This window comes from Orcinus orca, chromosome 12 (genome assembly GCF_937001465.1).
Source record: "Orcinus orca chromosome 12, mOrcOrc1.1, whole genome shotgun sequence".
Classification (NCBI taxonomy): domain Eukaryota; kingdom Metazoa; phylum Chordata; class Mammalia; order Artiodactyla; family Delphinidae; genus Orcinus; species Orcinus orca.
In genome coordinates, this window is record NC_064570.1 from 70,949,634 (window position 1) to 70,976,653 (window position 27,020).

Consider the following 27,020-nt stretch of genomic DNA (forward strand, 5'->3'; position numbering starts at 1 on the left):
AACCTAAGTGTCCATCAACAGATGAATGGATAAAGAAGACATGGCACATATATACAATGGAATATTACTCAGCCATAAAAAGAAATGAAATTGAGTTATTTGTAGTGAGGTGGATGGACCTAGAGCCTGTCATACAGAGTGAAGTAAGTCAGAAAGAGAAAAACAAATATCTTATGGTAACACATATATATGGGATCTAAAAAAAAAAAAAGGTCATGAAGAACCTAGGGGCAAGACAGGAATAAAGATGCAGACCTACTAGAGAATGGACTTGAGTACACGGGGAGGGGGAAAGGTAAGTTGGGACAAAGTGAGAGAGTGGCAAAGACGTATATACAGTACCAAATATAAAATCGATAGCTAGTGGGAAGCAGCCGCATAGCACAGGCAGATCAGCTCGGTGCTTTGTGACCACCTAGAGGGGTGGGATTGGGAGGGTGGGAGGGAGGGAGACACAAGAGGGAAGAGATATGGAGATATATGTGTAACTGATTTACTTTGTTATAAAGAAGAAACTACTAACACACCATTATAAAGCAATTATACTCCAATAAAGATGTTAAAAAAAAATGGGTTGAAGACCTAAATAGACATTTCACCAAGGAAAACGTACAGTTGGCCAAGAGACACATGGAAAGATGCTCAGCATCACGAATTATTAGAAAAATGCAAATCACAACTACAATGAGGTATCACCTCATGCTGATCAGAATGGCCATTTTCCAAAAATCTAGAAACAATAAATGCTGGAAAGGGTGTAGTGAAAAGGGAACCCTCCTGCACTGTTGGTGGGAATGTCAGTTGATCCAACCATTATGGAAAACAGTGTGGAGGTCCTTAAAAAACTGAAAATAGAACTGCCATACGACCCAGCCTGAGAAAACCATAATTCAAAAAGAGATAATGTACCACAATGTTCACTGCAGCACTGTTTACAATAGCCAGGAAATGGAACCAACCTAATGTCCATCGAGAGATGAATGGATAAAGAAGATGTGGCATGTATATGCAATGGAATATTACTCAGCCAGAAAAAGAAATGAAATTGAGTTATTTGTAGTGAGGTGGATGGACCTAGAGTCTGTCATACAGAGTGAAGTAAGTCAGAAAGAGAAAAATACGATACGCTAACGCATATATATGGAATCTAAAAAAATACATATGGTACTGATGAACCTAGTTGCAGGGCAGGAATAAAGAGGTAGACGTAGAGAATGGACTTGAGGATGTGGGGTGGGAGGGCGAAGCTGGGGCGAAGTGAGAGTACCATTGACATATATACACTACCAAATGTAAAATAGTTGGCTGGTGGGAAACAGCAGCATAGCACAGGGAGATCGGCTCGGTGCTTTGTGGTGACCTACGGGGTGGGATAGGGAGGATGGGAGGGAGGCTCAAGAGGGAGGGGACGTGGGGACATGTGTATGCATATGGCCGATCTGCTTTGTCGTGCAACTGAAACTAACACTGTATTGTGAAGCAATTTTATTCCAATAAAAATCTATTAAAAGAAAAATGAATAAAATCATTATGTCTGTGGAAAAATTTCACCATACGAATACTGAGTAGAGTGTGGTAAAATTCTGGAATCCTTTGGGATGGTCTGTTTCTGCAGTTTGGCCAAATTGAATTTTCATCTTTTCTTCTTGTAGTAACAGGATTATTTTGGTTCTGTTTTCATACCTCCCACATCTCTTCAGAGCTTATTATTACAAGGCAGTTTTCAATGAGCCTTTGAAGACCTTCATTTCTGCATTTATATTGGTAGATTCATTGCTGTCATTACGTTCTCCCTGGTGTTTCATAAACATCACTTTCTAAGGTATTTACATGTATTGGTTTATTTTTATAAATTTATTTATTTTATTTTTGGCTGTGTTGGGTCTTTGTTGCTGTGCGTGGGCTTTCTCTAGCTGCGGCAAGCAGGGGCTACTCTTCGTAGAGGTGAGCAGGCTTCTCATTGCAGTGGCTTCTCTTGTTGCCAAGCACGGGCTCTAGGCACACGGGCTTCACTAGTTGTGGCTCGTGAGCTCTAGAGCGCAGGCTCAGTATTTGTGGCGAACCAGCCTAGTTGCTCCACGACATTTAGGATCTTCCTGGACCAGGGCTTGAACCCATGTCCCCTGCATTGGCAGGTGGATTCTTAAGCACTGTGCCACCAGGGAAGCCCACATATATTCGTTTAAAAAAAAAAGCCACTATTTTATTTCAGAGTTGTCAGTGTCCACAATGGATGACATGCAAATTAATGTTAGTCCTTTCTATCCCCTTGATAATCTTTCACATTCCATTTGGAAATTTTAAATTTTGGGTGAAGAGCAAAGCTTGAGTTCACCCTTTCTGAGCAACAGCATCCATACTGCTCATGGGTTTGTCTTTCTTGAAGTGCTGAGCGCTTGGCACTTGTGTATCTTTGGATTTTGACTTCTTGATTAGTTATATTCTTGGACAAACAGCTATTGAGCAGATACTATCTAAGTCTGGAAACTCCTATACATTTCTTATCTCCTCAGTCCTTTTTCTTAAATTGTTCTTTTTCAAACTTCCTGTGAGTTTGGTCTACTTGACATTAGATGTCCTGTTACAGCAGTGTCTGATGGCCCTTGCTTGACCTTGGTCTCTGTGCACTTTGCTTGCTGTTAGGTCTCGTTTCCACTTACAGAGCTAAGTATTGGTGGACTGGTTTGAGATTGCTATTAATCTTTCTCTTGTGAATACAAGCAAATTAAATATACCAAATAGAGTTAGGGTAGTTACTAAACAAACATTTTTTTTGATATATTAGCTGACTATTAAGTCCTCTTCTTAAACCAGCCCAGGACAATAAATGTTAGGTTTTATTTCACTTTTTTAGTTTTATCTGTTTCATATTAGTGATGGGCTATCCTCAAGCTGTCGGTGACTTGAATCTTGTTTGGGAATTGTTCTCTGCCATCTGTGAACTATTTTGTAAGTTACATTTCTAGATTTTAAAGGCATCTGAGAAGACTTTACATGAAATCTGTTTAGGATGCAGAAAAGAAAACAATGGCCTTGGTTTCACAGAAGTCATTACAATTAATTTTTTTTTCCATTTTTGGCAGCTAGCAAGATCTTTCCCACTAATTTAATGTTTAGAAAGTATGTTTGGCTTTTATTTTATTTTATTTTTTTATTGAAGTGTAGTTGATTTACAATGCTGTGATAGTTTCTGATGCTCAGCGAAGTGATTCACCCCTTATATATATGTATATGTGTATATATGTGTGTTTGTGTATTCTTCTTCAGATTGTTTTCCATTATAAGTTATTTCAAGTTACTGAATAAAGTTCCCTGTGCTATACAGTAGGACCTTGTTGTTTATCTATTTTATATATAGTAGTGTGTATCTGTTAATCCCAAACTCCTAATTTATTGTTTGGCTTTAACTGTAAATACATGCATAGAAGTCATTGCAACGTTAGGCCAATTATTTTTTTTCATAATTTTATGTAAATTACATATAACTTTTAAAATTTGAAACATGTTTTGTCCAGTATTGATTATTTATTACAGTTCTCAATTTCAAATTTTCTTGAGTTATTTCTCCCACGAGGAGCAACCAGAAAATTGCTGGGCATGGCATGGGTCTGAAAATTGGAGGTCCTCTTGCCTTGTGTCCTGTAGATTCAAATCTGACCAGAGTGTGCTTTGCATCTTCCCTTTCAGTCTTCTCCAGCCACAACTGTTACGTCGCCTAATTCTACACCAGCTAAAACTATTGACACATCCCCTCCAGTTGATTTGTTTGCAACTGCATCTGCGGCTGTACCAGTCAGGTTAGTTCATGAGAATGCAGCGAACCGTTTATTAATATTATGATCAGGTTTTCATTTTATTTTTGTGTACCAAACCCAGTGACTTCACAAAATGAGATGTAGTCCTAGTAAATGTGTGATATTTGGGGTTATTTTCAGGTACATAGACTAAGTTCTTCTATACTTCATACAGTTACTTAGGCTTGTACCTCTCAAAGTGTAAGAAAGACGTAAGCTGTGGAAATCACCTTGGTGCTCACACATTTGGCAAAGGAAGTGGAAGAAAGATGCACACACTTCAGGTTCTTCTGAAATGGATGATATGGACAGTGTTTTCTGAAATTAGTTTCTCCTTGTGTGAAATTTAAAGGGTGTCTTAAAGTGCTAAGAAATGAGATGAAAGGAAGTGAAGTGAAATGAAATGCTTGTAGTTGCAGGCCAATTAGCTGGTGCATATGAGGAACTCAAACTCTGGTGGTAGGAAGAAACCGTCAGGATGTGCCTAATTGCTTTTTTAAAATATTTATTTATTTATTTGGTTGCACCAGGTCTTAGTTGCGGCAGGCAGGCTCCTTAGTTGTGGCTCATGGGCTCCTTAGTTGTGACTCGTGGGCTCCTTAGTTGTGGCTCGTGGGCTCCTTAGTTGCGGCTCCAGGAATGCTTAATTGCAGCTCCAGGGCTCCTTAGTTGTGGCATGTGAACTCTTAGTTGCGGCATGCATATGGGATCTAGTTCCCTGACCAGGGATCAAATCCGGGCCCCCGTATTGGGAGCGTGGAGTCTTATCTACTGCACCACCAGGGAAGCCCCCTTATTGCTTTCGTAGTGCCTAAAGGTCAGAACAGTAGTGAGAAAGGGGAGGGATGACTGTGCTTTCTGTAAAATCTCTGGGCCACCTGAAATGAAGCCCCAACTCAGAGAGGCTTCCTCAGATAATAATTTAGGTCAACTCTTTGTTTGGTTCTTTAGCCTTGAGAGCATTCGAGTCCCATCTTGTAGTATCTGTGACTCTGATTAGGAATGCCCTGCATTTGGAGACGTGAATTTTGAACTGAGCAATAAAGCCCCATGATGTGTGCGTGTTAACTATGCACGTTACCCTCTACTTGCTTAATTCTGCTTTCATAATCACAGGCTTGGAAAAGCCAAGTCCTTTCTGCCTCTATACTAAGATAGATTGCTTCTTATAAAAGCTTTGATTCCAGTCTTAATAATAAATGTTTCCCTGTTCTGGCTCTTAGACCAGTCGTATTTATGAAATAGACATCAAAACTAGGCAAGTTTCAGGGGTCTTGAAACTTTTTTTTTTTAAGCAGCAGAATCCTTTTTTCCAAAAAATATTGCTCGGAAATCTAACACGTAAAAAAGATAAAGATGGAATGGCTATTTATGAGGAGGGGTGGGGAACCTGGGACCCTGATGGCTTAGTACCTGGTCTGGCAGCCTTTAAGCCAGTGCTCCTTAAACCTGACTGTACAGTGAAACCCCTGGGGTTGTAGTAAAATGAAGACTGATGTAGTAGATAATGGTTAAGCCTGGGATTTTGCATTTCTAACAAGGTGCCAGGATGCTGCTAGTTTGGAAACTACACTTTGAGTAACAACGCTCTAGGCTTCTCCTTGGAACTTCTTTAGATGGAGGAGCTTTGAAAAGCACAGCCCCAATTGAATAAGAGTGAAAAATATGGAATTATTTTTAGGTGAGGTCTCTTATAGGCAAACTTGATGTGTTGTAGTTTAACTTAGAAAAAAGGTACAATAGTGATTATTCATTTTAGTATTCTTTGGTTTATAAATTCTTTTCAAGTTAAGAATTATTTACCATACTACCAAAAAAGCATACAAAAAAACTTTAGAAAATAGAGAAAAGGAAAAAAATTACCAATAATTCTCTTACCTTTATTATTTGGAGTACGTTTCCTTTTTTCATAGCCCTCATAACCAGCATTTTAGATGCTACCCAGTGGACATAACATGTTTAAAATTCCCCCTTATTTTGAGGCATTTAGATTTTCCCTTTTAATTTCTGCTCTGTGATTTGCTGAGTGACCCATTGCTTGAGGTATAATTTAACTTTGCAAGAGTTGGCAAACGATGGCCCATAGATCAAATCTAGCCCACTGTCTTTTTCTGTAAATAAATTTTTATTGGAACAAAAGCATGTTCATTTGCTTACGTACTGCCTGTGTCTTATTTCACTCTGCACTGGCAGAGTCGAATAGCGATAGAGACTGTCTGGCTCGCAAACCTAAAATTTTTAGTATCTGGCCCTTTACGAAAGTTGTTTGCCAACTCTCAGTATAGAGGAACATATGCTTTACTGCTGTACTTTACAAAATATTATTCTCTTACTGAATTTAAAATAGCCAAAATCTGTGATGTTTTCTGCATAAGTCTTTATTTAAAAAGCATCTTTACATTTTAAAATTGCAAAATCCGATTTTAAAATCATATTTTCCTTTCAGCGCTTCTAAACCATCTAGTGATCTCCTGGACCTGCAGCCAGACTTCTCCTCTGCAGGGGCGGCAGCAGCCGCGACACCAGCACCACCACCACCTTCAGGAGGCGCCACTGCGTGGGGGGGTGAGTGAAACCAGGCAACCATGCCATTTTTCTATTTAGTTGTTTTTATTCAGGCTGTAATTGTTATGCTTACCTTCTGATTATCCAAAATGGTGCTAGAAACTCGGGGAGAAAATGTTAAGAATGGCATTGATTGATTGATTGATTGAAATATATATTGAGACAGCGAGACAAAGACAGAAAAAGTACCCATAATACAGTTAAAATATTCAAGTAATCATACCGTTTTTTAGTTTAAAAGCTGGAACAATGGGAGTATTTTTTCTTCGCTGTTCTCAGATTCTGATTATTTTTAGTAGTTGCTCCCTAGAGATGCAGGCCTTAGAAGACTGGGTGTTCCCATGAACTTAGGAGATTACTCAGAGGCAGCATGTCGAATTTGGCTTGTTCAGATATGGTCTCCTTCATGGATTCCTTTAGACCTTAACTGGTTTTATTCACGTTGTATTTGACTTCATGCAGTTGAAATCTGGGATAGACTCTTCTTGGTGCCAGAAAATATCCGTCCTAAACTAATTAAGAGGAGTCACACCTAAGTGCTCGATTTCCATTTTATTCATGGATCTTGGGGGAAAAAATTAAGCTTTTATATGTTTTTAATTAAACATATTTAATACCAGTATAAAAATTAAGTGAATTACTGCTTAATTCTCAAAGCTTCACAGAGTTGGTGTTAAATAACGTACTCTACTACATCAAACTATCAAAATAAAAAATTGTTTAAGCTTGAAAATGGCTCGTAGGAACAACACAGAGGGAAACAACACAGAGGGACTGACACAGGAGGTGTCCCATCATATCTCCCCATAGGAACAGTACTCTGGCAGCCACCCACAGATAAAAGTGCCTTTGTGGGAGCTTTGGGATCCAGTAAAAGGTTGCAAAGCCCAAGTGGAGCCCAAGACCAAAAACAGTTGATTTGAGAAGGCAAGCCTACTCCCAGGTGGGAGGCTCGCCAACGCTGGTCCTGGCAACAGACCTGGAAACACTGCCATGCCCCTGTGGACTCACTACAGTCCTGTTTGGCCATGATCCTGCCACCAGTAACATCTGCCAAGGGACCAGGGAGGAGTGGACACACCCATGCCTTGGGTAACAGGCCTCCTGTCCTTGGTCTCAACTGTGGACCCTGAAACTGCCTGTGACCCAGCTCCAGCCTCTCTCAGTCATGGTCCAGGAGCAGTCCTGCCTGCCCGGGGATCCAGCAGGAGACACATCTGTCTGTGCCCCCAGAGGCAGGCCCAGTGACCTTAATCCAAGCTCAGATCCTGAATCAGCCTTGTGACTAGGCTCCAGCCCCTCAGTCCGACCCACCCAGGGACCTTGTGGGAAACACACTCATCCATGCCCCTATGGGCAGGCCTATAGATCTTGGTCCCAACTGTGGACCTTAAAGCAACCTTCTCACTTCATTTAGCCCCACTTAGCTGCAGTCCAGGGCTAGTCTGGCCTAGCCGGAGACCCAGCAGGAGCTACACCCAGACACGTACCTGGTAACAAGCCCACCATCTCTGAACCCAACTGCACATCCTGAAGTGGACCCTTGTCCCAGTTCCAGCCCTACTAACCAAGGTCGTGAAGGCAGTCCTGTCCGCTCAGGGACCAGGAGGCAGGATCTATACCCACCCAAGCCCCTGGTAACAGGCCCACTAACATGGACACTACAGCAGACCCAGAAGCAGCCACATGACCCAGCCCCAACCCCACTCAACTGCAATCCCGGAGTCAGTATCATCAGCCCAGGGACCTGACAGGAGAAGGCCTGCCAAAACCAGTGTTTAAAAACAGGAAGAGGTGTTTGCTCCTTCAGATGCACAGACACCAACACAGGGCTACACAGAATATGAAGAATCAGGCAAACAGACATGACACTGCCAAAGGAAACTAATAAATCTCTAATAGCTTACCCTAAATAAATGGAGATCTCTACATAGCTTGATAACAAATTAAAAATAATTATCTTTAAGAAACTCAATGAAATACAAGAGAACACAAATAGGCAACAAAATTAAGTCAAGAAAAGTATACATGAACAAAATAAGAAAATAGAAACCATAAAAGGGAACAAAACAGAAATTCTGAATGAAACAGAATACTATGACTGAACTGAAAAGAAAAACTCAGTAGAGAGCTTACTTGATCAGACAGAGTAAAGAATCAACAAACTCAAAGATAGAGCATTAGAAAATAGCCAATTAAAGGAACAAAAAGGAAAAAAAGTGATGCATACAGGACCTATGGGATGCCATAAAATTAATTAATATGTGCATTATGGGAGTCCCAGAAAGAGAAGAAAGTGAGAAAGAGAAGAAAGCTTATTTAAAGATAATGGCTAAAAACTTCATAAATCATGGGAGGGATATGGACATTTAAATTCATGAAGTTCAAAAGTCTCCAAGCAAGATGAATCCAAAGAATATTACCTGAGACACAGTATTTAATCAGATTGTCAGAAGTCAAAGACAAAGAGAAACTTTTGAAAACAAGAGAAAAGCACCTCCTCACATACAAGGGAACCCTGATAAAGCTATCAGCATATTTCTCAGCAGAAACCTTGCAGGCCAGGAGTAAGTAGCATGATATAATAAAAGTCCTGAAAGAAAAAAACTGCCAACCAAGAATACTATACCTGGCAAAGTTGTTCTTCAGAAGTGAAGGCGAGAAAAAGACATTACCTGACAAACAAAATCTGAGAGAATTCTTCACCACTAGACCTGTCTTACAGGAAATACTAAAGGGATTTCTTTAAGATAAAACAAAAGGATGCTAAATAACAATGAGAAAATGTATGAAGGTACATCCCTTGAACAACATGAGTTTGAACTGTGAGAGTCCACTTATACACAGATTTTTTTTCCACTAAATATGTAATACACAACTAAACAATACATGGTTCGTTGAATCTGCAGAACTGTGGATATGGAGGACCAACTGTAAATGTATAGGTGGATTTTTGACTGCATGGGTGGTTGGCTCCCGTAACCCCTTTGCTGTTCAAGGGTCAGCTGTATCAAACTCACTGGTAAAGGTAAATTTGTAGTCAAATTCAGAATACTCTAATACTGTAAATGTAGTAGGTAAATCAGTTTTAACCCTGGTATGAAAGTTAAAAGACAAGAGAATTTAAAATAACTAAAGCTACAATAATTTGCTACTACATACACAATATAAAAAGATGTAGGGTGGATAATATGTGGAGAGTAGAGAAAGGTAGAAGTGTCCATACTTTTTGTATGTGATTGAAGTTAAGTTGTTATCAGCTTAAAATAGACTGTTAAAACTATAAGATGTTTTATGTAAGCCCCATGGTAAACACAAAGAAAAAAACCTCTACTAGATACTAAAAATAAAGAGAAAGGAATCAAAGCATACCACTGAGGAAAATCATCAAGTCACAAAGGAAGAGAGCAAGAGAGGAAGAAAAGAACGAAGGAACTACAGAATGGTCAGAAAACAGTAAACAAAATGACAATAGTAAGTCCTTACCTATAAATACTGTAAATTTAAATGGATTAAATTCTCCTATCAAATAATAGAGTAGTTCAGTGGATGTTAAAAAAAACAAAAAACAAGATCCAACAATCTAGTGCCTACAGGAGACTCCTTTTAACTTTAAGGACATACATAGGCAAGGTAAAGGGATGGGAAAAGATTTGCAGTCAAAATCTATCACAAGAAACAAAGAAAATCACTATATAATGATAAAATCAATTCATCAAGAGGGTATAAACATCAAAATATCTAAATATATAAAGCAAATATTAACAGAACTGAGGAGAGAAATAGACAACCATACAGTAATAGTGGGGGGCTTCAGTATGCCAATTTTAACAATAGATCGATCATCCAGACAGAAATCAGTAAGAAAATAGCAAACTTGAATAACAGTTTACCCCAAATGGACCTAATAGGCATAAACAGAAAATTTCATCCAACACAGCAGAATATACATTCTCCTCAGGTGCACACAGAACAGGGTAGATCATATGTTGGGACACTAAAAATTTCTTAACAAATTAAAGAAGATTGAAGTCATATCAAGTATCATTTCTGACCTTCAGTGGTATGAAACTAGAAATCAGTAACAGAAGAAAATTTTGAAAATTCACAAACATGCGGAGATTAAATAACATACAGCCAACCAGTGGGTCAAAGAAGAAATCAAAAAGAAATTAAAAAGAATCTTGAGACAAAGGAAAATGGAAACACAACATATCAAAACTTACATGATTCTGCAAAAGCAGTTCTAAGAGGGACATTTATAGCGCTAAATGCCTCCATTAAGAAAAAGAAAGATCTCAAATAAACAATCTAGCTTTACATCTCACAGAACTAGACAAAGAGCAAACTTAGCCAAAAGATAGCAGAAGGGAAGACGTAATAAAGATTACAGCAGAAGTAAATGAAATAGAGACTAGAAAGACAATAGAAAAGATCAACAAAACTAAGGGTTGGTTTTCTGAAAAGATAAAATTTCTTACAGCTAGACTAACCAAGAAAAAAAGAGCAACAACTCAAAAATAAAATTATAAATGAAAGAAGAAACATTATAGCTGATACCATAAAAATACAAAGAATCATAAGAGACTACTGTGAGCAATTTATGCCATAATTGGATAACCTAAAAGAAATGGATAAATTCCTAGAAAGATACAATTGACCAAGACAGAATCATGAAGAAATAGAAAATCTCAACAGACCCATATGAAATAAGGAAATTGAAGCGGTAATCAAAAACCTCCCAGCAAAGAAAAACCCATGACCATATAGCTTCATGGGTGAATTCTACCAAACATTTAAACAGGAATTAATGCCAGTCCTACTCACACTCTTCCCAAAAAATTTAAAAGGAGGGAATACTTGCAAACTTATTTTTTGAAGCTAGTTTTACACTCATTCCAAAGCCATACACAGATACTACAAGAACATAGCTGCAAGAATCCTTCACAAAACATTAGAAAACTGAATTCAGCAGCAAATTAAAAGGGTCATACACCATGATCAAGTGGGATTTATCCCTGGGATGCAAGGATGGTTCAACATATGCAAGTGATACACACCACATTACAGAATGAAGGGTAAAAAATCATATGATCATCTCAATAGATGCAGAAAAAGTACTTAACAAAATTTAATAACCTTTCATGATAAAAACTCTTAACAAATTAGGTAAATAAGGAATGTATCTCAACATAATAAAGGGCATATATGACAAGTCCACAGCTGACATGATACTTAATGATGAAAAGCTGTAACCTTTTCCTCTAAGATTAGGAACAAGACAAGGATGCCTACTCTCTCCACTTCTACTCGACATAGTACTGGAAGTCTAAACAAGAGCAGTTAGTCAAGAAAAAGAAATAAAATGCATCCAAATAGGAAAAGAAGAAATAAAATTGTCTCTTCAGATGACATAATCTTATATGTAGAAACCCAAAAGACTCCACCAAAAAACTGTTAGAACTAATAAACGAATTCAGTAAGTTCGGGATACACAATTTATGTACAAAAATCAACTGCATTTCTATACACTAACAACAAACTATCTGAAAAAGAAATGAAGAAAACAATCCCATTTAGAGCAGCATCAAAAAGAATAAAATACTTAGGAATAAATTTAACCAAAGAGGTGAAAAACCTGTACACTGAAAACTATAAGACATTGATGAAAGAAATTGAAGATACAAATAAATGGAACGATATCCTGTGTTCATGGATTAGAAGAATTAATACTGTTAAAATGTCCGTACTACCCAAAGTGATCTACAGATTCATTGCAATTCCTAGAAAAATTGTAATGGCCTTTTCCTATTAATAGAAAAAAAATTTTGTGTTCATACAGACCACAAAAGACACCAAATAGCCAAAGGAATCTTGAGGAAGAAAAATAAGGCTGGAGGCATCAAACTTCCTGAAATCAACCTATATTTCAAAGCTATAGTAACCAAAATGGGATGGTACTGGCATGAAAACAGACACCTCAACCAACAGAACAAGAGAATAGAGAGCCCAGAAATAAACCCATGCATATTCAGTTAGCTAACCTTTGACAAGGATGCCAAGAATACACAACAGGGAACAGATAGTCTCTTTAATAAATGGTGTTGGGAAAACTAGATATCTATGTGCAAAAGAATGAAATTGGAACCTTATCTTACATCATACACAAAAATTAACTCAAATGGATTAAAGACTTAAATACAAGATCTGAAACCGTAAAACTCCTTGAAGAAAACAGGGAAAAAACTCCTAGACATTGGTCTTAGCAGTGAATTTTTTTATTTGCCACCAAAAAACACAGGCAACAAAAGCAAAAATAAGCAAGTAAGACTACATTCAAACTAAAAAACTTCTACACAGCAAAGGAAACAACAAAATAAAAGTGCAGCCTGTGGAATGGGAGAAAATATTTGTAAAAAAAAAAAAAAAAAAAACCCAAATAACTTGATTTTAAAATGGGCAAAGGGCATAAATAGACATTTTCCAAACAAGGTATGCAAATGGCCAAAAAGTATATGAAAAGGTGTTCACTGTCATTAATCATTAGGAAAATGCAAATCAGAACCACAGAGATAGCACCCCACACTTGTTAGGATAACTGTTATCAAAAACACAAGAGATAACAAGTGTTTGGTGAGGGAGTGGAGAAAAGGGAACCATTATTCATTGTTGCTGGAGATGTAAATTGGTGCAGCCATTATAGTTTATTTTTTATTTATTTTTATTTTTCAATTTTTTTTATTGGAGTATAATTGCTTTACAATGTTGTGTCAGTTGCTGCTATACAACATAGTGAATCAGCTATACGTATACATATATCCCCATATCCCCTCCCTCTTGAGCCTCCCTCCCACCCTTCCTATCCCACCCCTCTAGGTCATCACAAAGCATTGAGCTGATCTCCTTATGCTATACAGCAGCTTCCCACTAACCATCCGTTTTATGTTTGGTAGTGTATATATTTCAATGCAACTCTCTCACTTCATCCCTACTTCCCCTTCCCCATGCCAAGTCCTCAAGTACGTTCTTTACGTCTGCGTCTTTATTCCTGCCCTGCCATTAGGTTCGTCAGTACCATTTTTTTAGATTCCATATATGTGCTTTAGCATATGGTATTTTTCTCTTTCTGACTTACTTCCCTCTGTATGACAGACTCTGGGTCCATCCACCTCGTTACATATAATTCAATTTCGTTCCTTTTTATGGCTGAGTAATATTCCATTGTATGTATATACCACATCTTCTTTATCCATTCACCTGTCGATGGACATTGAGGTTGGTTCCATGTCCTGGCTATTGTAAGTAGTGCTGCAGTGAACATTGTGGTACATGTATCTTTTTGAATTATGGTTTTCTCAGGGTATATGCCCAGTATATGCCCAGTGGGATTGCTGGGTCATATGGTAATTCTATTTTTAGTCTTTTAAGGAGCCTCCATACTGTTCTCCATAGTGGCTGTACAACCATCATGGAAAAAATATAGAGGTTCCTCAAAGAATTGAAAATAGAACTGTCACATGATTCACCAGTCTCACTTCTGGATGGATGGAGATCTGCACCCCCATGTTCATTACAGCATTATCCACAATAGCCAAGATATAAAAATAACCTAAGTGTCTGTCAACAGACAAAAGGATATAAAAGAAACCCATTGTATATGTTCAATGGAATATTAATTATTTAGTCCTTTAAAAAGAAGTCCTCCTATTTGTTACAGTATGGATGAACATGGAGGACATTATGCTAAGTGAATAAACCAGGCACAGAAAGACAAATATGTATGATCTCACTTCTGTGTGAAATCTAAACTCATAGATGCAGAAAGTAGAAGGGTGGTTGCCAGAGGCTGGTGGTGGGCGACGGAGGGCAGGGCATGGAATGGGAAGACGGTCAAAGGGTACAAAGGGTCAGTTGTAAGATGAATAAGTTTTGGAGATCTTATATACAGTATGGTTACCATATTTAATAATACTGTATCGTATACTTAAAATTTGCTAAGAGTGAATCTTAAGTATTTGCACTACAAAAATACAGTAACTATGTGAGATGATAGATGTGTTAATTTGATTGTGGTAATCTTTTCATAATGTATATGTATATCAAATCATCACATTGTGCATCTTAAATATATACAATTTTTATATGTCACTTATACCTCCATAAACCTGAAGGGGGTGGGGAAAAACAGCACTGGTAAAAGACATTAACTGGCTGATGAGGAAACCGGTAAGATGATAAAGCTGGCTCAAAGAGCGTTTTGAGGAACTGGGTATTTATAGACATTTGAAAGGAAATGTTAAAATAAGATGGCTAGGTTAAGTACAAAACTGGTTAATGTCCAGTAGAGCAGTAAAAATCATGTCTTGAGGTTATCTTTTCTCCCAGACAGAACATCACTAGCAGACAAGAACTGTAACTCAGTATATCATTTCAGAATCAGAGTCCTTAATTAACAGTTAAATTGCAGCATCAAATGAAGATACATTTCCACAGGTAATTAAATAATCCTTGGGTGAGTTTGGTAGACATTGGCAATATAACATCAACACTACCTGCTATGGTCTCTTGGTTTTATTTCCAAGTTTTTGTGGTAACAAAGTAAGCAAAAATAACTACTTGTGAAACAGAGTTGCTAACTGTATTTATAAGCATTTAAATATTGGTGCTTTTCCATTTAAATACTTAAAACTTCTCCTTTGTTGAAACGTTCAACTCCTAAGCCTATAGCTATCATTTTCTTAATAAAAATTTTCTTTCAGCTACTCTTAACTTTATTAAATTTCAATTGGTAAAGGAAAATATTTTTGTTGAAGAGATTTTATAAGGGCCTTCTGGTTTTCATGTTTTTTCATTCTGAGCTTCATCTTTCAGAAATGTTTGATTATTTCAGTTTACTAATAATTTTCATTGCCACGGTATCTTATACAGTGTATCATGTTTTCCTATTTATTTAAGAATGCTTCAAACCCATATCCTTAAATCAGGTTTTCTCTGCCATAAAATTCATATAAATGACTTTCATAGAACTTTTATAATTTAAAATTTAGTATTAATTATAAATTTGTAGGGTTATACAAAAATTTTTTTCAGTATTATATGAATGTGTTAACTCTAATTCTCTCAACTAATTAAATCAGTAGATTGTTCACACTGTAATTTTTAGAACTTATTAAACATTTAGTTGTTTAGTGATTTAGAACTTGAATGAATAAACAGTGAAATTGTAAACTGTCTCCTTTCACTGTATTCTCCAGCATCAAGCTGAAGAGAAATTGTGTCCTTTTTGTTTGATTGGTTTGTTTGGCACCAAAATAATAATAAATGAAAAAGAAAATCCCTTGGTGAAATCTTTTTATATTGCATTGTAACATTTTTATTTATATTCATCTTCAAGTACTTTTTGCTAAGACACATTATAAGGAATAAGTTATAATAACCAACTTTATTATAACACATTTCAGTCTTTGTTAGGACTAAATAACTATTGATGATTGAAACATTGAGGTGTCAGTGGATATAGAAGAAAGCAGATTAGTGTGGTTTTAACCAGGGCTGTGCAGTGTGGACCCGCAGTTTGTGCCTTGCCCAAAGGCAGGGCGAGAGGCCTGAAATTCAGCCTGCTTTCTGCTAGCCAAGCTGTGGGCTTTTTTCGTACTTGAGGAAGAAGTGCTTTTCCTGTTCCAACCTGCTGGCCCAACGGGAGCACTTTTTTATAATTAGTACAAAACGCATTATAGTGTATGAAAATGTTGGCTTAGGACCTGATGGTTAGCATTAGTCTTTTGTCTCAACAAAATATCTACAGCTCCTTTCATAGCAGTAGAAAAGTCAGCTGGGGAGAAAAATACTAATAAGTAAATTCTCTCATTCCTAAGCAAAACAGTAAAAATTATAAGCCTTAAGAAATTCAAGTAGGGAATTCCCTGGTGGTCCAGAGGTTAGGACTCAGCGCTTTCACTGCCAGGGCCCAGGTTCAGTCCCTGATCGGGGAAAATAAGATCCCACAAGCCCGCGCACACGGCCAAAAAATTAAAAAATAAAATATGTATCTTATTTAAAGAAAGAAATTCAAGTAAACTTGTGAAATATGAAATTGATAAATGTTACCTTCAGTTTACATTTATCCTATAGGTACCCAGTCGTATTTGAAGAGGTGCTAAATTGTTACCAGTATGTTTTCGCTCATTTGACTAAGCAAAAAATTAAATACATAAAACCACTTTCTCATTCTTGTTTGATAAGATCACTTCACTATTATTGTAGTTTATTTGAATTTTGTGTAACTAGATGGTAAAATGCAAACTCTGAAACTCTTTAGACCTATTTGGACGTTCTTATCCAACCATAGTGATAGAGGATTTCATTTTCAAATGACTATGGCTACATCAGTTGTTTACAGATTTCTCTTGGGGGTTCTGGGTATGGATGAATATTGCCATTTTAGGGGACGTATTGTAAAGGATAGTATTTCTTGTCATTGGTGTAAACCAAATTTTAGCAAATTCATATTTTAGTAAATTTAATTTAAATAGTGCATATTCCACGTGGCATTCTGCCAGCCAGTAATGAACCTGGAAGAATACAGAGTGCTTTTAAAATTCCTACCTTTCTCCCCATAAAAGGGAGAGTGTTTTTTTCCTTCATAATAAATTCACCTCTCTGCACAAACAAATGAGTGTGTGTGTGTTGTACTTCTATGCATCTTAGAAGTGGAAAATGCGTAATTTTTTATTGTAAATGCTTGAAATGAAATTTCTACTTTTTGAGAAATACAGAATTACTGCTAGGGTTTAATTAGAGTTAATAGACTTAATAGAAGTTAATTTACACATGCTGGAACGCTCATCAATATTATGTGATCACATGACTTTAATAGTTTCCATGAGAAATATTAGCTACAGTACAAGCAGTTTTTGTGACCCATATTACCATTTGCTTGTTAATTAGATCTGGGGGGGCACATCTGCAGGCTGTCTTCAAACACATTCATGTGTACACACACACACACACACACACACACACACACACACACACACATATACACATGCTCTCTCTGAAAGATTTATAGAAGCTTTGAAATTCACAGTCCTATAATGAAAAATTATTTAACTTAAATGTTAGTTATTGCTATTTTTTATTGAAGTATAATTGACATGCAACATTATATTAGTTTCAAGTGTACAACATAGTGATTCAACATTTATACACATTGTGAAATGATCACCACAATAAGGCTAGTTACCATCTAAGCTATTGCTATTATTAACTCTTATTATTGAGCATTTGATATGTTCTTGGTATGGGCGAGCACTTAAATAAATTAACACATTTAATCTTCATAAAAACATGAAAAGTTCAGCTCCATCTCACAGCACAATATAGATTTCCTTGTTCATTTAGTTGTAGCTCTGTTTCCTTGGTTACAGGGAATATTTTCTAGCAATTTCTATAATACAAACAACTCTGATTATGTACTACTTGCAAATGGATTGAACTCTTATGCTGAAGTGGGGTTTTTTTGTATAGTTTAATCCTCTATAAAAAGTAGCAGTTTTGAGAATATTTAATAACCATCCTCATCATCTTGTAATAGGGACTTGCTTTTATAGTAGAGAAAATTTTGCATAAAACAAGGAATATATAACATAAATTATATTTCATCTAGAAAATTAAGATTTTGGAGACTAACACCTGTGGTTTCCAAGAGTGGAAAAAATTTTCAACATCAGTTATCCACCAATATGCTTAATCATTGTACATTTTCCTAGGAAATTTTACTTTCCATCTTCCATCATATCATTCTCATCACCCTCCATCTGAACAAAACACTAGTTAAGAGCAAGGAACTAATATTTTAATCTTTCATACCTCTTTTTAAAATCTTTTTAACTCTCTCTTCTTCTAGTACACATAAACAGTCTTCTCCTTTCTCACTTACCAAATGTATGAAATAAATTACCTGTCCCCTGTGATAGACAATGAGAGGTCTGGAAGCTGTTAAATCACATGGCTCTTAGTTCTTCTGCTAAGTCACACTGCAGCTTGAAGTAGCCATTGATAAGGGCAGGGCTAAGGAGAGCCCCACCAACGCCAGGAGAAAAGAGAATCCAATCTCTCTGGCTTCTGATGACCCACTTTGGTTTCTAATGAATATTTTTATTTATATTTTTTATTTTTTTAACATCTTTATTGGAGTATAATTGCTTTATGATGGTGTGTTAGTTTCTGCTTCATAACAAAGTGAATCAGTTATACATATACATATGTTCCCATATCTCTTAGGACTTAGGACTGTAGAGTAACAGTTGTATTGGGCCAGGTCCGGTTGGCTTGAGGAATGATTGGAAGGACCTTCTACTTCTCAGGATTTGGGACCTGGACACCTAACAGCAGAAAATACCCTAGCCTTACGTCAGCTATTCACTAGGCGTACATTCTAAAATTTAAAAACTATTTCTAATGTCAAGAGCTCTATGTGCTATAATTTTCTAATGTTGCTATGAAATATGTAAGATTTAGTTTTAGGAAGAGCCTTGATTGCATAGTTAAATTAATATGATAATTTTTTTCTTCCAGTTTTGTTGAGACATAATTGATGTACAGCACTGTAAGTTTAAGGTGTCCAGCATAATGATTTGACTTGCATACATCATGAAATGATGACCACAATAAGTTTAAGTGAACATCCATCATTTCATAGAGATACAAGATTTAAAAAAGAGAAATTTTTATTCCTTGTGATGAGAACTCTTAGGATTTACTCTCTTAACAACTTTCATATATAGCATATATAGCATGGTGTTGATTATGTTTGTGATGTTGTATATTATACCCCTAGTACTTTTTTATCTTATGACCGGAAGTTGGTATGTTTTCACTGCCTTCATCAAACTCCTTCATTCTTCCCCTGCCTCTGATAACCACAAATCTGACCTCTGTTTCTATGCATTTGTTTGTTTGTTGTTTTGAACTATAATTGACCTACAACACTGTTAGTTCCCATTACATAACATAGTGATTCAGTATTTCTATACATTTCAAAATCATCACCACCGTAAGTCTAGTTACGATCCATCACCATACAAAGATAGTACCTATTAATGACTGTATTCCCCACAATACATTTCATCCCCATGACTCATTTATTTTGCAACTGGAAGTTTATACCTCTTAATCTCCCTCACCTATTTCTCTCCTACCCCCGAACCCCTCCCCTCTGGCAACCACCTGTTTGTTCCCCAAATCTGTGATTCTGCTTCTGTTTTGTTGTGTTTGTTCATTTGGTTTGTTTTGTAGATCCCACATACAAGTGACATCATACAGTATTTGTCTTCCTCTGACTTATTTCACTTAGCATAATCATCTCCAGGTCCATTCATGTTGCTGCAAATGGCAAATATGGCTAAGTAATATTCCATTATCTATATGTAGACACACACCACATCTTCTTTATTCATCTAGTGATGGGCACTTAGGTTGTTTCCATATCTTAGCCATTATAAATAATGCTGCAGTGAACATAGGGGTGCATGTATCTTTTCTAATTAGTGTTCTGATTTTCTTTGGATAAATACCCATGAATGGAATCGCTAGATCACGTGGTAGTTCAATTTTTAATTTTTTGAGGAATCTGTATACTGTTTTCCATAGTGGCTGCACCAGTTTACATTCCCACCAACAGTGCATGAGGGTTCCTTTTCATCACATTCTCGCCAACACTTGTTATTCATTGTCTTTTTGATAATAGCCAGTCTAGCAGGTGTGAGGTGATATCTCACTGCAGTTTCGATTTTAATTTCCCTGATGATTAGTGATGTTGCACATCCTTTCATGCGTCTGATAGCCATCTTGTATGTCTTCTTTGGAAAATGTCTACTCAGGTCCTTTGCCCATTTTTTAATCGGGTTGTTTGCTTTTTTGATGTTGAGTTGTATGAGTTATTTGTGTATTTTACATATTAACCCCTTGTTGGATATATCATTTTCAAATATCTTCTCCCATTCAGTAGGTGGCCTTTTCATTTTGTTGATCGTTTCCTTCACTGTGCAAAAGCTTTCTAGTTTGATGCAGTCCCATTTGTTTGTTTTTGCTTTTGATTCCCTTGCCTGAGGAGACATATTCAGAAGAATATTACTAAGACCAGTGTCAAAGAGTGTACTGCCTATGTTTTCTTCGAGAAGTTTTATGGTTTCAGGTCTTACATTTAAGTCTTTAATCCATTTTTTTTTTTTTTTTTTTTTTTTGCGGTACGCGGGCCTCTCACTGTTGTGGCCTCTCCCACTGCGGAGCACAGGCTCCAGACGCACAGGCTCAGCGGCCATGGCTCACAGGCCCAGCCGCTCCGTGGCATGTGGGATCTTCCCGGACCGGGGCACGAACCCATGTCCCCTGCATCGGCAGGCAGACTCTCAACCACTGCACCACCAGGGAAGCCCTGCGCCACCAGGGAAGCCCTCCATTTTTAACTTATTATTATACATGGTGTGAGAAAGTAGTCCAGTTTGATTCTTTTACCTGTAACTGTCCAGTTTTCCTAACATCATTTATTGAAGAGGCTGTCTTTTCCCCATTGTATATTGTTGCCTTCTTTGTTGTAGATTAATTGCCATATAGTGTGGATTCACTTTCTGATAGTTCACTCTTAATGTATAGAAACTCAACAGGTTTCTGTATATTAATTTTGTATCCTGCAACTCTACTGAATTCATTGTGAGGTCTAGTCGTTTTTTTGGTGGCATCTTTAGGATTTTCTATGTATGGTATCATGTCTTGTGCAAAGAGTGACAGTTTTACTACTTCCTTTCCACTTTGGATTCCTTTCATTTCCTTTTCTGATTGTATGATTGCTATGACTAGGAGTTCTAATGCTATGTTGAAGAAAAGTGGCAAGAGTGGGAATCTTTCCCTTATTCCTGATCTTAGAGGAAAAGCTTTCCGCTTTTCACTGTTGAGTATGACGTTAGCTGTGGGTTTGTCACATGTGGCCTTTATTATGTTGAAGTGTGTTCCTTCTATACCTCCTTTGTTGAGAGTTTTTATCATAAATGGATGTTGAATTTTGTCAGAAGATTTTTCCCCGTCTATTGAGATGATCATATGAGTTTTATTCTTCAGTTTTTTGTATCACATTGATTTGTAGGTACTGAACCATCCTTACATCCCTGGGATAAATCCCACTTGATCATGATGTATGCTCCTTTTACTGTATTGTTGGATTTGGTTTACTAATAGTTTGTTGAGGATTCTTGCATCTATGTTCATCAGTGATATTGGCCTGCAATTTTCTTTTTTTTGTGATATCTTTATCTGGTTTTGGATCAGGGTGATGCTGGCCTTGTGGAATGAGTTTGGAAGTGTTCCTTCCTCTGCAGTTTTTGGGAGTAGTTTCAGAAGGATAGGCGTTAACTCTTCAATAAATATTTGGTAGAATTCACCTGTGAAGCCATCTGGTCCTGTACTTCTGTTTGTTGGGAGTTTTTTCTTATTACTGATTCAATTTCATTACTGAACTGTTTGTATTTTCTATTTCTTCCTGATTCAGTATTGGGAGATTGTCCATTTCTTCTAGGTTGTCCATTTTTGGGGCATATAATGGCTTGTAGGACCCTCTTATGATCCTTTGTATTTCGTGGTGTTGGTTGTAAGTTCTCCTTTTTCATTTCTGATTTTATTGATTTGGATCCTCTCTCTTTTTTTCCTTGATGAGTCTGGCTAAAAGTTTATCAATTTTGTTTATTTTTTCAGAGAACCAGCTCTCAGTTTCATTGATCTTTTCTATTGCTTTTTTTAGTCTCTATTTCATTTATTTCTGCTCTGATCTTTGTGATTTCTTTCCTTCTTCTAACTTTCTTGTTTGTTTGTTCTTCTTATTATAGTTCTTTTATGTGTAAGGTTAGGTTGTATTTGAGATTTTTCTAGTTTTCTGAGATAAGCTTGTATTGCTATAAACTTCCCTCTTAGCCTTGTTTTTGCTACTTTCCATGGATTTTGGATCACTGTATTTTCATTTTCATTTGTCTCCAGGTATTTTTTTATTTCCTCTTTGATTTCTTCCATTTGTTTAGTAGCGTATTGTTCAGCCTTCATGGGTTTGTGTTTTTTGAAGATTTTTCTTGTAGTTGATTTCTAGTCAAGGCATTTTGGTTGGGAAAGATGCCTGATATGATTTCAGTCTTCTTCAGTTTACTGAGACTTCTTTTGTTGCCCAGCATATGATCTATCCTATAGATTGTTCCATGTGCTCTTGAAAAGAATGTGTATTCTGCTGCTTTTGGATGGAATGTTTATATACATAAATTCATATATTAAAAAATATATATATATATAAGTCCGTCTAATCTAATATGTAGTTTAAGGCCAATGTCTCCTTATTGATTTTCTGTGTGGATCTGTCCATTGATGTAAGTGGGGTGTTAAAGTCTCCTACTCTTACTGTGTTACTGTCAGTTTCTCCCTTTATGTCTGTTAATATTTGCTTTATGTATTTAGGTGATCCTATGTTGGGTGCATATATATTTAAAATTGTTATATCTTCTTCATTAATTGATTCCTTTATCATTGTGTAATGTCATTCTTTGTCTCTTGTAACAGTCTTTATTTTAAAGTCTATTTTGTCTCACTTAAGTATTGCTACCCTGACTTTTCATTTCCCTTTACATAGAATACCTTTTTCCATCCCCTCACTTTCAGTCTGTGTGTCTTTATATCTAAAGTAATTATTTTTAATGTCAAATTTATGTTTCTCAATCTTTTAAATGTCTTCTAGAACTTTTGGTTTACTGAGTTCCCATATGGCTTTAAGGCTCTGAAAAAAATAGCTCCCTAATGAGTTTTGATAAAGTTTCTTCATGATTAAAATAAATTTCCAGTAACATTCATGAATTTGAATGTGATCCCTGAGATGTATCACATGACTGAGAGTAGAAGAATGCCATTGGACACTATAAATGTTTAACCTAACATCATAGTACAGTTAAAAATAATCCCTCCTAGGCTTTTTATTTAGAATGCCAACTGTAATCCCACTGTTGGTCACTAAGTCTGAACCTCCCATTGGAATGCTGACCTCAGAAGGGCTGAAAAGTTTGGATGCTGTATAATCTCTCACATTCTTCTTAAAAATAATTTTCATATGTTGTCTCATAATGTTTATAAATTAGAGATTATATACTGAACTGAAAAACACCTGGTAATGTGAAACTTACAAAGAAGAGAATAGTTTAAGTTAGAGTTTCTTTTTTCTAACCCCTAAACTTGCATTCAGCTTAGTATGTTCCACAGTCAAACTATAGCCATTGTAAAGCCTCTATTCATGCTCTGGTATGACACATCAAATAAAGAGGATCAATAAAATTCAATTAACTATGGTTTCTTCAGAATTGACAACTACAGTGTAATGAAATCAACCAAAGCAGATGAAATGGTAAATCTGATAAGAAATCGATTTGTCAAAGTTGTTTAGACCTAGCTTAAGGTAAGTCTCTTGACCTCCCTTGCTCTCAGTTTTCCCATCTATGAAGTTGGAAAGTTGATCTAGGGGATCTCTAAGGTCCATTCCAGCTCGAAAGTTCTATGGTAATAATAGGTAATACATTTATTTTTTAAATTTCAAATGATCCAGAAAGGTACATAAAGCTAAAATTTCTTCAGTTAGTGCCTCACCCTGCTTGGACATTGGTGTGGTTGAAAGTTTCAGCTTTATCTCTTATTTCTTCATATGCTGACCCATGGACATCGATAGACCTCTTGGGAGAGGGTGAGTAAAACTTTATTTGTAAACTTCTGTTTCGAGAGACTTCCATATCTTAATAACTGTCCTCACTTTGATCATTTGGAGCCTGGTATATCTTTTGTCCTTTCCTTTTCTTCTCTCCCATTTGTTCTCTGTCTCTGGTGCGACATAGATTCTCTGGCTGCACTTTCCTCTGTTCCCTCCGAAGCACAGATTTCAGATCCGTTCGCACCAGAACCTACTCCTCCTGCTACAGCTGCTGAAATTGCAACTACTTCAGCCTCTGCCTCAACTACTACAACTGTCACTGCTGTCACTGCTGAAGTGGATCTCTTTGGAGGTTAGTCAGTCACATCACTTTTCTTTTATTTTCCTTCCAGGATTGCTAGCGTTAAAGCATTTAAATCTTTTACATGATAGAACATGGCAGTTAGATAGAACATGCATGGCAGAGTGTTTAACTACTTTTAAAATGTTTATTCATATATATTTATCTTTGCTCAATTTGTCAACTTCATATTCATTTAATTTTAGTGATTATAGAGCAAAGGTTGCAAATGCTTTCGACCTATTCAATTTTCTACTTTTTGCGAAGTTAGGATTTAAGCTGCTATTAGAACTCTTGTCCCGTATATGCTCCAGCCCTGCAGTATCTATAATAGTCGTACCAGATCTTTCTATCATATTTAGAATTGGTTTTTTGGCATTTTTTTAGATTTGAACTAGCTGAGAGAAAAAAATGTTTGGGGAACATGGGAGGAGAAATCCTGGCCTAAGTTGTTCTTTAAGATTTAGGAAAAAAAAAATCACCTAAGTGGAGTTCAGATCTAGAGGTCTCTGAAGAGAGTTTAGGGATATGTCCATTTTTGCAACTTTTTAAGCTTGTTCTGTCCAAGCAAAAACTTGGATCATCTTTGGCTTCAGAACTTTGAGAGATCACTGGAGTCGGCACTTGCAACGCTGATTGAAAACAGGTTTATATCAGACTTTGAAACGATTGTCTGAAAATACTTTTTCCATGCAAATGTAAATTCTGACACAGAGTTGATTTACAGCTGTAAGCTTCAGTCAAATATCCTACACTCTGTCAATATAATATGTCTGGACCTGATGAACCATCTGAAACCAGTTTATTTACATCTTCCCATTTTGAGTGGTGCTAATGTCCAAACCTGGAGAAGTGCTCATTTCACATGTGTACATTGAACAGTGTTATAGTCATCATAGTTTTGTGTTTCTTCGTTACAGTATAACATCTTTCCCGGGGCATTTTGAGAGTATGGTAAAGAAATTGGAGGAAGCAAATGATAAGGGGTGGGGGCAGCAGAGATTTGGCAGGCTCTGGTGGAGTTAACGTATTCCCCTGGGAACATACACTTACACACTGTCACATACCACTGTGCAACATGCAGTGCCCCAGTCTCTGAGGCTTGCCAACGTTGTCTAAGACAAGGAATACTCAGTGGGACACAGCATCGTTGCCTCTGTTTCATGCGGGGAATTTGCTCCTGCCTTGCTGCACTGCCATTCTGTTGCTCTTCCAAATCTATTATAGGAGAAATCCGTTTGTTTGTTTTTTAAAGTAGGAGAAGGGATTTGCATACTCTTGAATAATTTATTATGAGGAGTCATCCACTAGAGAAAGTTAGTTTTTCAGTTATGCCTCTGTAACTTTTGAGACCAGAAATTAAAATATTAGCTTAAATTTATAAAAACCAACTTCTTCACCCCATCCTTCCTACCTCCATTATTGGTCTTGAGTATGGATGGTTTCTCATAGGCTTATGTTCAGAGAAAAATTCAAGGAAAATATGGACGGGTTGGATAACAATTTTGTACGTAAGCATTTCTATTCCTTTAGCTATTTAGATTTTTGTTTTTCAGTCCATTTTAAGGAGCTTAATTGCCTATAAGAAATCAGTCAACTCCATCTTGCTTCTCTCATGGTCCTGCCTAAGATATTTCTTGGAAATATTCTTTGTGCCATTATGCTGTTTGTGTTAATCATTTATTGCTGCTTTGATGACAGTCATCAAGCAGAAGAATCTGTATGTTTGAAAATATTTTCGTGATGTCAGTCTTTCTACCCTGAAATACAAATTTAAAAGGTCAGTACTGTAGAAAATCATATAATTTAATGCCAAAGAATGGAGGCTGTCCTTTAATTTCACCAATATCCTTTCTAGTCATCTGGATGGAGGATAAGTAAAGATGAGTACATCTGCAAATCTCATCACAATTATTTTTACTAATCTTTATCGTTCTGTAAACTGTCTCCCGGCCTCTGATAGCTATAAAATCTCTATCTTTTATGTTCAGAAATCTATATGTGTCACTGTCTGTCTTGTAGTTTTCAGTGATACCCCCTGATTTCTTTCGTGTTCTTTATGGATTTATAAGGAATCATTTAGAGGTAAGATTTTAAATTAAAACTTAAACTAAAATCTCTTTGGTCGTGTTGTGTGGCCATTTTTTAAAAATTTTGTATCTCTAAAATGGGCAAGTGGTAGAACTTTTGAATAATAAGAGCACCAGTTATTTATATGACTTTAAAATATGCCCCTTTGAGGTTTTATGTAGCATATATAGCAGTATTAAGTAGATTTCTTTAGAAATAAGCTTAATGAATTTTAATTTCTGAATAATGGCTAATTGTTTAATTTCAGGAATATGAAATACTGAAATGTTAAATTTTTCTATGTATTTTAGTCTTGTATTTTCATTACAAATTTGAAAAATACGGAGTGTCTGTTATTTTAAAATACTCAGATTGATACCCACATAATGTTTTAGTCGTTTCAATGTAAGTCATTAAAAAAAAATTTTTAGAAACATTATATTTACTAAATGCTTATTTTTTTAAAGGGAACTTTTAAGAAATGAAATCTGCCTTCTGCCTTCTGGGGTCAGGCAGAACAGGACTGCAAGGC

General features: G+C 36.5%; 1 protein-coding gene across 16 annotated transcripts in view; it reads left to right on the plus strand.

Moving 5' to 3' along the window:
- The window catches only part of SNAP91 (synaptosome associated protein 91), a 157,000-nt gene that overhangs the window by 88,781 nt on the left and 41,199 nt on the right, over positions 1-27,020 (plus strand). For 8 of the 16 annotated variants that reach the window (XM_049695339.1, XM_049695341.1, XM_049695345.1 and 5 more), the window contains exons 11-14: positions 3,664-3,797; positions 6,241-6,359; positions 24,100-24,114; positions 24,263-24,430. In XM_049695339.1, the coding sequence (XP_049551296.1) occupies positions 3,664-3,797; positions 6,241-6,359; positions 24,100-24,114; positions 24,263-24,430 (436 nt within the window). The remainder of the gene's footprint in view (positions 1-3,663; positions 3,798-6,240; positions 6,360-24,099; positions 24,115-24,262; positions 24,431-27,020) is intronic. The other 8 variants (XM_033428522.2, XM_033428525.2, XM_033428524.2 and 5 more) reach the window with 1 other exon arrangement.